General features: G+C 41.3%; 1 protein-coding gene across 8 annotated transcripts in view; it reads left to right on the forward strand.

The window, feature by feature from the left end:
* Positions 1 to 13,014, forward strand: part of LOC133636311 (growth factor receptor-bound protein 10-like) — a 148,773-nt gene that overhangs the window by 130,133 nt on the left and 5,626 nt on the right. For 7 of the 8 annotated variants that reach the window (XM_062030184.1, XM_062030185.1, XM_062030186.1 and 4 more), the window contains 3 exons: positions 11,164 to 11,265; positions 12,283 to 12,377; positions 12,451 to 12,550. In XM_062030184.1, coding sequence (XP_061886168.1) covers positions 11,164 to 11,265; positions 12,283 to 12,377; positions 12,451 to 12,550 — 297 coding nt within the window. Of the gene's footprint in view, positions 1 to 9,244; positions 9,380 to 11,163; positions 11,266 to 12,282; positions 12,378 to 12,450; positions 12,551 to 13,014 lie in introns of those variants that run through there. The other variant, XM_062030193.1, reaches the window with a different exon arrangement.

Consider the following 13,014-nt stretch of genomic DNA (forward strand, 5'->3'; position numbering starts at 1 on the left):
GGGTGTTGTGGTGGTGGAGCAGTAGATTGATAAGTAGAAGGGTGTTGTGGTGGTGGAGCAGTAGATTGATAAGTAGAAAGGTGTTGTGGTGGTGGAGCAGTAGATTGATAAGTAGAGGGGTGTTGTGGTGGTGGAGCAGTAGATTGATAAGTAGAAGGGTGTTGTGGTGGTGGAGCAGTAGATTGATAAGTAGAAGGGTGTTGTGGTGGTGGAGCAGTAGACTGATAAGTAGAAGGTTGTTGTGGTGGTGGAGCAGTAGACTGATAAGTAGAAGGGTGTTGTGGTGGTGGAGCAGTAGATTGATAAGTAGAAGGGTGTTGTGGTGGTGGAGCAGTAGACTGATAAGTAGAAGGGTGTTGTGGTGGTGGAGCAGTAGACTGATAAGTAGAAGGGTGTTGTGGTGGTGGAGCAGTAGATTGATAAGTAGAAGGGTGTTGTGGTGATGGAGCAGTAGATTGATAAGTAGAAGGGTGTTGTGGTGGTGGAGCAGTAGATTGATAAGTAGAAGGGTGTTGTGGTGGTGGAGCAGTAGATTGATAAGTAGAAGGGTGTTGTGGTGGTGGAGCAGTAGATTGATAAGTAGAAAGGTGTTGTGGTGGTGGAGCAGTAGATTGATAAGTAGAGGGGTGTTGTGGTGGTGGAGCAGTAGATTGATAAGTAGAAGGGTGTTGTGGTGGTGGAGCAGTAGATTGATAAGTAGAAGGGTGTTGTGGTGGTGGAGCAGTAGACTGATAAGTAGAAGGTTGTTGTGGTGGTGGAGCAGTAGACTGATAAGTAGAAGGGTGTTGTGGTGGTGGAGCAGTAGACTGATAAGTAGAAGGGTGTTGTGGTGATGGAGCAGTAGATTGATAAGTAGAAGGGTGTTGTGGTGGTGGAGCAGTAGATTGATAAGTAGAAGGGTGTTGTGGTGGTGGAGCAGTAGACTGATAAGTAGAAGGCTGTTGTGGTGGTGGAGCAGTAGACTGATAAGTAGAAGGGTGTTGTGGTGATGGAGCAGTAGATTGATAAGTAGAAGGGTGTTGTGGTGGTGGAGCAGTAGATTGATAAGTAGAAAGGTGTTGTGGTGGTGGAGCAGTAGATTGATAAGTAGAAGGGTGTTGTGGTGGTGGAGCAGTAGATTGATAAGTAGAAGGGTGTTGTGGTGGTGGAGCAGTAGATTGATAAGTAGAAAGGTGTTGTGGTGGTGGAGCAGTAGATTGATAAGTAGAGGGGTGTTGTGGTGGTGGAGCAGTAGATTGATAAGTAGAAGGGTGTTGTGGTGGTGGAGCAGTAGATTGATAAGTAGAAGGGTGTTGTGGTGGTGGAGCAGTAGACTGATAAGTAGAAGGGTGTTGTGGTGGTGGAGCAGTAGACTGATAAGTAGAAGGGTGTTGTGGTGGTGGAGCAGTAGACTGATAAGTAGAAGGGTGTTGTGGTGATGGAGCAGTAGATTGATAAGTAGAAGGGTGTTTTGGTGGTGGAGCAGTAGATTGATAAGTAGAAGGGTGTTGTGGTGGTGGAGCAGTAGATTGATAAGTAGAAGGGTGTTGTGGTGGAGCAGTAGACTGATAAGTAGAAGGGTGTTGTGGTGATGGAGCAGTAGATTGATAAGTAGAAGGGTGTTGTGGTGGTGGTGCAGTAGATTGATAAGTAGAAGGGTGTTGTGGTGGTGGAGCAGTAGATTGATAAGTAGAAAGGTGTTGTGGTGATGGAGCAGTAGATTTATAAGTAGAAGGGTGTTGTGGTGGTGGAGCAGTAGATTGATAAGTAGAAGGGTGTTGTGGTGGTGGAGCAGTAGACTGATAAGTAGAAGGGTGTTGTGGTGGTGGAGCAGTAGACTGATAAGTAGAAGGGTGTTGTGGTGGTGGAGCAGTAGATTGATAAGTAGAAAGGTGTTGTGGTGGTGGAGCAGTAGATTGATAAGTAGAGGGGTGTTGTGGTGGTGGAGCAGTAGATTGATAAGTAGAAGGGTGTTGTGGTGGTGGAGCAGTAGATTGATAAGTAGAAGGGTGTTGTGGTGGTGGAGCAGTAGATTGATAAGTAGAAGGGTGTTGTGGTGGTGGAGCAGTATATTGATAAGTAGAAGGGTGTTGTGGTGGTGGAGCAGTAGACTGATAAGTAGAAGGTTGTTGTGGTGGTGGAGCAGTAGACTGATAAGTAGAAGGGTGTTGTGGTGGTGGAGCAGTAGATTGATAAGTAGAAGGGTGTTGTGGTGGTGGAGCAGTAGATTGATAAGTAGAAGGGTGTTGTGGTGGTGGAGCAGTAGATTGATAAGTAGAAGGGTGTTGTGGTGGTGGAGCAGTAGATTGATAAGTAGAAGGGTGTTGTGGTGGTGGAGCAGTAGACTGATAAGTAGAAGGGTGTTGTGGTGGTGGAGCAGTAGACTGATAAGTAGAAGGGTGTTGTGGTGGTGGAGCAGTAGATTGATAAGTAGAAAGGTGTTGTGGTGGTGGAGCAGTAGATTGATAAGTAGAGGGGTGTTGTGGTGGTGGAGCAGTAGATTGATAAGTAGAAGGGTGTTGTGGTGGTGGAGCAGTAGATTGATAAGTAGAAGGGTGTTGTGGTGGTGGAGCAGTAGATTGATAAGTAGAAGGGTGTTGTGGTGGTGGAGCAGTATATTGATAAGTAGAAGGGTGTTGTGGTGGTGGAGCAGTAGACTGATAAGTAGAAGGTTGTTGTGGTGGTGGAGCAGTAGACTGATAAGTAGAAGGGTGTTGTGGTGGTGGAGCAGTAGATTGATAAGTAGAAGGGTGTTGTGGTGGTGGAGCAGTAGATTGATAAGTAGAAGGGTGTTGTGGTGGTGGAGCAGTAGATTGATAAGTAGAAGGGTGTTGTGGTGGTGGAGCAGTAGATTGATAAGTAGAAGGGTGTTGTGGTGGTGGAGCAGTAGATTGATAAGTAGAAGGGTGTTGTGGTGGTGGAGCAGTAGATTGATAAGTAGAAGGGTGTTGTGCCCCCCACAGGTCACACAGGACTTCCCTTCACACACAAATAACAAAGCTGTTTTCTTGTGCCAGGGTAACAGGATTGAGGTAACAGGAAAGGTGGACAAAGACTTTGTAATCCCACTTCCTATCGCCGGTCAGGCGGGAAGCTTTTCTTCAACAATGTTTTTGTTTGCTTTGAAGGACTTGAAGCCCACAAGTTATGATGTAAGATCCCAGATCTTGCAGCAAACATCAGCATTAGAAAGACACAGCAACATAAAGTCCAGCTCATTTAGCAACAACTGTTAGCATTCCATCATCACAATGCTAACATTCTGCATGCTAGCTTCTTTTTACACGCATATTTGGCTGCTGAAACTCTAACTATAGACAGGATCTTTGACTAGTGTTTTTATATGTCATTAAAATAGCAGAACACTCGCATCATAAAAAGGATCTTTGACTTGTGTTTTTGCAATATGTCCTTAAAAACAGCAAACAACTCTTATTATAGAAAGGATCTTTGACTAGTGTTTTTATAATATGTCCTTAAAAATAGAATAGCACTCTTGTCATAGATAGGATCTTTGACTAGTGTTTTTGAAATATGTCATTAAAATAGCAGAACACTCGCGTCATAAAAAGGATCTTTGACTCGTGTTTTTGCAATATGTCCTTAAAAACAGCAAACAACTCTTATTATAGAAAGGATCTTTGACTAGTGTTTTTATCATATGTCCTTAAAAATAGAATAGCACTCTTGTCATAGATAGGATCTTTGACTAGTGTTTTTGAAATATGGCCTTAAAACCAATAGAACACTCCCACCGTAGAAAGGATCTTTGACTAGTGGTTTTGCAATATGTCCTTAAAAAGAGCTAAGGAATGTCATCATAGAAATGATCTTTGACCAGTGTTTTTACAACGTGTCCTTCAAATAGCAGAGCGCTATTGCTTGAAGTTGTCTGTACATTTCCTTGGTCTAGCAGTAGACTTTACAGCCTTACCATGCTATCTGTACATTTCCTTGGTCTAGCAGCAGACTTTACAACCTCACCATGCTATCTGTACATTTCCTTGGTCTAGCAGTAGACTTTACAGCCTTACCATGCTATCTGTACATTTCCTTGGTCTAGCAGCAGACTTTACAACCTCACCATGCTATCTGTACATTTCCTTGGTCTAGCAGTAGACTTTACAACCTCACCATGCAGTCTGTACATTTCCTTGGTCTAGCAGTAGACTTTACAACCTCACCATGCTATCTGTACATTTCCTTGGTCTAGCAGTAGACTTTACAACCTCACCATGCAGTCTGTACATTTCCTTGGTCTAGCAGTAGACTTTACAACCTCACCATGCAGTCTGTACATTTCCTTGGTCTAGCAGCAGACTTTACAACCTCACCATGCTATCTGTACATTTCCTTGGTCTAGCAGCAGACTTTACAACCTCACCATGCTATCTGTACATTTCCTTGGTCTAGCAGTAGACTTTACAACCTCACCATGCAGTCTGTACATTTCCTTGGTCTAGCAGTAGACTTTACAACCTCACCATGCAGTCTGTACATTTCCTTGGTCTAGCAGTAGACTTTACAACCTCACCATGCAGTCTGTACATTTCCTTGGTCTAGCAGCAGACTTTACAACCTCACCATGCAGTCTGTACATTTCCTTGGTCTAGCAGCAGACTTTACAACCTCACCATGCTATCTGTACATTTCCTTGGTCTAGCAGCAGACTTTACAACCTCACCATGCTATCTGTACATTTCCTTGGTCTAGCAGTAGACTTTACAACCTCACCATGCTATCTGTACATTTCCTTGGTCTAGCAGCAGACTTTACAACCTCACCATGCAGTCTGTACATTTCCTTGGTCTAGCAGCAGACTTTACAACCTCACCATGCTATCTGTACATTTCCTTGGTCTAGCAGCAGACTTTACAACCTCACCATGCTATCTGTACATTTCCTTGGTCTAGCAGTAGACTTTACAACCTCACCATGCTATCTGTACATTTCCTTGGTCTAGCAGTAGACTTTACAACCTCACCATGCTGTCTGTACTTGGTTTAGAAACAGTTGTCTGTGAACCATCAACATCTTGCAACATTTGACCTTCTTGAAGAAGTTTGATATTCCTCTCCTTTGTTTCATCTCTCATGTTGATGATTGATCATGATTGTTGATGATTCATGTCAATCCACCTGGTGCAACAGCTCTCCAAAGTGTGAACAATCATTGTAACTGCGGACTAATAAACATTTAATCTGATGTTTACAAAGTTATTCCATATTTTCCACAGTTTGGAGTGATTCCATCATTTCTACTTGACGGCTTGATCTAAAAATGAAACTGTGACTGACTACCAAAATTTATATTCTTCATTTATTTTTGTGTTTCTTAAAGCCAGAAAGTTGCCATTTGAAATGATTATCATTTTCTGTCATCTACAAAATGAAACAACAATATGCGAGCCTCTCCTTTTACACAGTAGACTTCCAAGACATGACATGGCAGTTTTGGAGAGTCATTGTCAGGATGGAACTACTTTTCAGCTGATATACTAACATATCACAGCAAGTATGAATACATTTCACTTTGTCCTAGGTGTGCTGCCGTAGTCAGGAAGTAGTCTTTGCCATTATGTTGGATGTGCCAGTCTTGTCTTTTGTTGAGTCCGACAAAGTGTTTCTAGGTAAGTATTGTACCTTTTACACAGCAGCTGTTTGTAACATGCTTTTACTTGTACTGTTCATTAACACATTTGTAGATGTTGAAATCACCACCAAAAGTGGCTAATGCTAAGCAGTAGCATACATATGGCACATCCAATGTACATTTAGCAAAGTGTAGCCTTACTTTTGAGCACTTTTTATTAAGAAGGCTTGCTTTGTTGGCATGGAAAATTGCAACCTTACACAGAGACAGTGTGCTACTTTGACTAGTGCTTTTGCACTCGGTCCTTATAAACAGCAGAGCACACTCTTGATAGAGAGGATCTTTGACTAGTGCTTTTGCACTCGGTCCTTATAAACAGCAGAGCACACTCTTGATAGAGAGGATCTTTGACTAGTGTTTTTGCACTCGGTCCTTGTAAACAGCAGAGCACACTCTTGATAGAGAGGATCTTTGACTAGTGCTTTTGCACTCGGTCCTTATAAACAGCAGAGCACACTCTTGATAGAGAGGATCTTTGACTAGTGCTTTTGCAGTCGGTCCTTATAAACAGCAGAGCACACTCTTGATAGAGAGGATCTTTGACTAGTGCTTTTGCAGTCGGTCCTTGTAAACAGCAGAGCACACTCTTGATAGAGAGGATCTTTGACTAGTGTTTTTGCACTCGGTCCTTGTAAACAGCAGAGCACACTCTTGATAGAGAGGATCTTTGACTAGTGCTTTTGCAGTCGGTCCTTGTAAACAGCAGAGCACACTCTTGATAGAGAGGATCTTTGACTAGTGCTTTTGCAGTCGGTCCTTGTAAACAGCAGAGCACACTCTTGATAGAGAGGATCTTTGACTAGTGCTTTTGCAGTCGGTCCTTGTAAACAGCAGAGCACACTCTTGATAGAGAGGATCTTTGACTAGTGTTTTTGCACTCGGTCCTTGTAAACAGCAGAGCACACTCTTCATAGAGAGGATCTTTGACTAGTGCTTTTGCACTCGGTCCTTATAAACAGCAGAGCACACTCTTGATAGAGAGGATCTTTGACTAGTATTTTTGCAGTCGGTCCTTATAAACAGCAGAGCACACTCTTGATAGAGAGGATCTTTGACTAGTGTTTTTGCACTCGGTCCTTGTAAACAGCAGAGCACACTCTTGATAGAGAGGATCTTTGACTAGTGCTTTTGCACTCGGTCCTTATAAACAGCAGAGCACACTCTTGATAGAGAGGATCTTTGACTAGTGCTTTTGCAGTCGGTCCTTATAAACAGCAGAGCACACTCTTGATAGAGAGGATCTTTGACTAGTGTTTTTGCACTCGGTCCTTGTAAACAGCAGAGCACACTCTTGATAGAGAGGATCTTTGACTAGTGCTTTTGCACTCGGTCCTTATAAACAGCAGAGCACACTCTTGATAGAGAGGATCTTTGACTAGTGCTTTTGCACTCGGTCCTTATAAACAGCAGAGCACACTCTTGATAGAGAGGATCTTTGACTAGTGCTTTTGCACTCGGTCCTTATAAACAGCAGAGCACACTCTTGATAGAGAGGATCTTTGACTAGTGCTTTTGCAGTCGGTCCTTATAAACAGCAGAGCACACTCTTCATAGAGAGGATCTTTGACTAGTGCTTTTGCACTCGGTCCTTATAAACAGCAGAGCACACTCTTGATAGAGAGGATCTTTGACTAGTATTTTTGCAGTCGGTCCTTATAAACAGCAGAGCACACTCTTGATAGAGAGGATCTTTGACTAGTGCTTTTGCAGTCGGTCCTTATAAACAGCAGAGCACACTCTTCATAGAGAGGATCTTTGACTAGTGTTTTTGCAGTCGGTCCTTATAAACAGCAGAGCACACTCTTGATAGAGAGGATCTTTGACTAGTGCTTTTGCACTCTGTCCTTATAAACAGCAGAGCACACTCTTGATAGAGAGGATCTTTGACTAGTGTTTTTGCAGTCGGTCCTTATAAACAGCAGAGCACACTCTTGATAGAGAGGATCTTTGACTAGTGCTTTTGCAGTCGGTCCTTGTAAACAGCAGAGCACACTCTTGATAGAGAGGATCTTTGACTAGTGTTTTTGCACTCGGTCCTTGTAAACAGCAGAGCACACTCTTGATAGAGAGGATCTTTGACTAGTGTTTTTGCAGTCGGTCCTTGTAAACAGCAGAGCACACTCTTGATAGAGAGGATCTTTGACTAGTGTTTTTGCACTCGGTCCTTGTAAACAGCAGAGCACACTCTTGATAGAGAGGATCTTTGACTAGTGCTTTTGCAGTCGGTCCTTGTAAACAGCAGAGCACACTCTTGATAGAGAGGATCTTTGACTAGTGCTTTTGCAGTCGGTCCTTATAAACAGCAGAGCACACTCTTGATAGAGAGGATCTTTGACTAGTGCTTTTGCAGTCGGTCCTTATAAACAGCAGAGCACACTCTTGATAGAGAGGATCTTTGACTAGTGTTTTTGCACTCTGTCCTTATAAACAGCAGAGCACACTCTTGATAGAGAGGATCTTCGACTAGTGTTTTTGCAGTCGGTCCTTATAAACAGCAGAGCACACTCTTGATAGAGAGGATCTTTGACTAGTGTTTTTGCAGTCGGTCCTTATAAACAGCAGAGCACACTCTTGATAGAGAGGATCTTTGACTAGTGCTTTTGCACTCTGTCCTTATAAACAGCAGAGCACACTCTTGATAGAGAGGATCTTTGACTAGTGTTTTTGCAGTCGGTCCTTATAAACAGCAGAGCACACTCTTGATAGAGAGGATCTTTGACTAGTGCTTTTGCAGTCGATCTTTATAAATCAATCAATCAATCAATGTTTATTTATATAGCCCTAAATCACAAGTGTCTCAAAGGGCTGCACAAGCCACAACGACATCCTCGGTACAGAGCCCACATACGGGCAAGGAAAAACTCACCCCAGTGGGACGTCGATAAACAGCAGAGCACACTCTTGATAGAGAGGGTCTTTGACTAGTGTTTTTGCAGTATGGTCCTTGAAAACTGCCCAGCGTTCCTGTCAAAAGCAGGATCTGTGACAAATGTTTTTACGGTATGTCCTTAAAAAAGCAGAGCGCCCCTCTAATATAGGAGATCTTTGACTGGTTTTCCTATGTTGCTAAACAATATCAGAAACCAACCCTAGACTGTGTAAACCTAAAGTTCACAAAAACAAAACTGTTATTAAATATGATTTCTGTTTAGTGTGATGAAAGTAGGGTGGAAGTTTTATTGAAGATAAAGTCACAGGTCAAAAAAGCTGGGAATAATAAAACAAGCGGTAGGAAATGGATGGATGATATGAATGTAGTAAAATGTTGAACTTATGTATTGTGTATATGGGGATGCTGCCATCTAGTGGGCCACCTGTGCAGGAAAACTGGTGTTACAGCTCACAATCGGAGCAACAAACACACAAGTGTTGGAAAAAAGACACAATAAACACACAAATGTTGGAAAAAGACACAATAAACACACAAATGTTGGAAAAAAGACACAATAAACAGGCGAATGAACAAATAAAATATGTTACACACGCGTGAGCTCATCACCGCTCGTGCTTTCATTGACGAAGCAGAATACGCTTTAGACGAGGAATAGCAGACAAAAGAAGAATACAAAATAAAAATGTGTGTATATTTAAAAGACAATATAATATGTACATCAAGTATATTTACAATATGGCGGAAAATCTGACGTTGGAGCGAGCACATATTGCGCATGCGTACTTGGTAAGCGGAAGTGGTATCTGCTCCTGCCGGAAGTCTGCTCGTCCTTTCTGCTCCCCGGCTGCCATCATGGTAAGTTCGCCATGACGGAGTTAGCATTTACACCACGCAATTTCTCCTTAATGTGTCCTTTATGGGCTACAATGTTCACCGCACGGAAGACCAAACACACGCGTGCAGTTTAGCCAAAAGGGTTTCAAGCCAGCGTTCAACTTTTGTCGACCTTTTTCCCCGACGGTAAAATGTCGGCCGCAACGTGGTCAGGGCGGCCTTGCTGCTAAAATGTGTCTCCGTAATAGTGGCCCTAACTAACCTTGCTGCTAAAATGTGTCTCCGTAATAGTGGCCCTAACTAACCTTGCTGCTAAAATGTGTCTCCGTAATAGTGGCCCTAACTAACCTTGCTGCTAAAATGTGTCTCCGTAATAGTGGCGTTAACTAACTAACCTTGCTGCTAAAATGTGTCTCCGTAATAGTAGCGTTAACTAACTTACTAACCTTGCTGCTAAAATGTGTCTCCGTAATAGTGGTGTTAACTAACTAACTAACCTTGCTGTAGGAATGTGTCTCCGTTATAGTGGTGTTAACTAACTAACTAACCTTGCTGCTGGAATGTGTCAACGTAATAGTGAAGTGAAGTGAATTATATTTATATAGCGCTTTTCTCTAGTGACTCAAAGCGCTTTACATAGTGAAAACCCAATATCTAAGTTACATTTAAACCAGTGTGGGTGGCACTGAGAGCAGGTGGGTAAAGTGTCTTGCCCAAGGACACAACGGCAGTGACTAGGATGGCGGAAGCGGGAATCGAACCTGCAACCCTCAGGTTGATGGCACGGCCACTCTACCAACCGAGCTATACCGCCCGTGTGGTGGTGTTAACTAACTAACTAACCTTGCTGTAGGAATGTGTCTCCGTTGTAGTGGCGTTAACTAACTAATAACCTTGCTGTAGGGATGTGTCTCTGTAAAAGTGGCGTTAACTAACTAACCTTGTCGTAGTTCTTGTAGCCAACGTTCACTTTGTTGAATAAGTCCATGTTGTTTAGCTTCGACACACATTATGAGAAGGAGTTAGCCTAGCGCTAATAGCTAGTCTGCTAATCGGTTACTTTTGGCCCAACTTGGTGGCTCAAGTTTGAAGTTGACACAGCATTAATACACATTAAAACAGCATTATACACGTGACACAACATTTATACACATTAAAACAGCATTTATACACAACAGCATTAATACAAATTAAAACAGCATTAATACTATTTAAAACAGCATTAATACACATTAAAACAGCATTAATACACATTAAAACAGCATTAATACACATTAATACACATTAAAACAGCATTAATACACATTAAAACAGCATTAATACACATTAAAACAGCATTAATACACATTTAAACAGCATTAATACACATTAAAACACATTTAAACAGCATTAAGACACATTTAAACAGCATTAAGACACATTTAAACAGCATTAATACACATTCAAACAGCATTAATACACATTAAAACAGCATTAATACACGTGACACAACATTTATATACGAAAGTTCCACACCTTTAATACACCACTCCCTAGCTATATCTTGTGTACTTACCATTAATGAACTTGGTATTCCTTCTCTGACACTGGTGTTGACATTACAGACCATTAATGAGACATTTATAGTACATTTTGTGTGCTATAATCCACAAATGCGTTAAAAAAAACCTTGCATCATAGGCATGTGATTTTAATTGACTTTGCACAGTGATTCTGCTAAATTGTTCTAAAAGCACTATCTTAGAAATGTTATCCTGTGATTTATATGCTTACTGTGTATTTACTTTCTAATCTTCAACTTTCAGGTGTTCAAGCGCTTTGTTGAGATCGGCCGCGTGGTCTACATCTCTTTTGGACCTTATTCCGGCAAGCTGGTGGCCATTGTTGACGTTATTGACCAAAACAGGGTGAGTGCCTAAGAAAGAACTGTACTTTTATGGAATTTTGCCTATCATTCACAATACTTTTTTGCTTTCAAATTTGTAATCTGCTCGTTCTGGTAGTCTGTTTTGCCTTTAAATCATTCTAAAAATGCATCCTACAATACTCCATTTACATTTTGTGACCTGAATATTTGCAAAGTATTGTGATTATAAGCGTTTAGGCAGGCAAACATTTTTTAGCCACGGTGTGATCACAGAGCGCTAACTAGCTTGTGCAGCTGTAGTGTTGACATATTGTGATCGCATGTTAGCTGGTGTAAGTTAATTCTAGATTACAAATCATGCCTCTTACCTCGGTAGTAAAAGGTTATGGACATAAACTTAAGAAGTTGGTCTTCTGTGACAGCCAACTTATAAATGATAAATGGGTTATACTTGTATAGCGCTTTTCTACCTTCAAGGTACTCAAAGCGCTTTGACACTATTTCCACATTCACAACTTCTACCCAGAGATGGCATGAAAGACAAGATGCTAGTTTGGAGTGCTAGCTTTTTATTTTAACATTTCTCAAATATAATGATTAATTCTTCATCTTATTGGCAATATGACCATCCTATCTGTCTGCATCTTAGTGAGAGCAGACATTGTACAGTATGTGATTGTTTGGTTTCTTGTCTCTCATGGTCTGCCTTGATAAAATATGTTGTTGAAGGCTATCTATTACATTAATGCGCCACTGTATGCTTAAAATTGGCAAAATACATAAATATTACATGTTATGAATGTAATTGTTACTATTTTACATATATATTTTTAGCTAATATTTATTGTTAGTGCGTTTGTACTGTTTACTTTCCTTTACGTCTATTTTAACAAGTCAGAATGCATTTTAAATGTGTGCTTATCTCACATTAGGATTGTGAATGATAGGCAAAATTCCATCAAAAGTTGCAGTTCCCCTTTAAGGGGCTGGTGACAAAAATGGTGACATTTCAATGGGGCTCTTTTTGTTGTTGAATGTATGTTTGGCGCATTTGCAGGCTCTTGTGGACGGTCCCTGCACAGGTGTGAAGAGGCAAGCTTTGCCCTTTAAGGTCATGCAGCTCACAGACTATGTCATCAAAGTTCCTCACAGGTGCGGAGCATCACTCCATTCTTCCTTTTTGCGCCAATGTTTGTCCTTTCCTAACACGGCTGCTCACCCACAGTGCCCGCCAGAAGTTTGTGAGGAGAGCCTGGGAGAAGGCCCAAGTCAACGAGAAGTGGGAACAGAGCAATTGGTTCAAGAAGATCGAGGCACGAGAGAAGGTGAACATGGATCTTTCTTCTAGATAATACAAATATTGAATTGGTCAGATTAGGGCTGGACAAAAATAATAATTATAACTAGGGATGTCCGATAATGGCTTTTTGCCGATATTCCGATATTGTCCAACTCTTTAATTACCGATACAGATATCAACCGATACCGATATCAACCGATATATGCAGTCGTGGAATTAACACATTGTTATGCCTAATTTGGACAACCATGTATGGTGAAGATAAGGTACTTTTTAAAAATAATAATAAAATAAGATAACTAAATTAAAAACATTTTCTTGAATAAAAAAGAAAGTAAAACAATATAAAAACAGTTACATAGAAACTAGTAATTAATGAAAATGAGTAAAATTAACTGTTAAAGGTTAGTACTATTAGTGGAGCAGCAGCACGCACAATCATGTGTGCTTACGGACTGTATCCCTTGCAGACTGTATTGATATATATTG

This window comes from Entelurus aequoreus, linkage group LG20 (assembly GCF_033978785.1).
Source record: "Entelurus aequoreus isolate RoL-2023_Sb linkage group LG20, RoL_Eaeq_v1.1, whole genome shotgun sequence".
Classification (NCBI taxonomy): Eukaryota; Metazoa; Chordata; class Actinopteri; order Syngnathiformes; family Syngnathidae; genus Entelurus; species Entelurus aequoreus.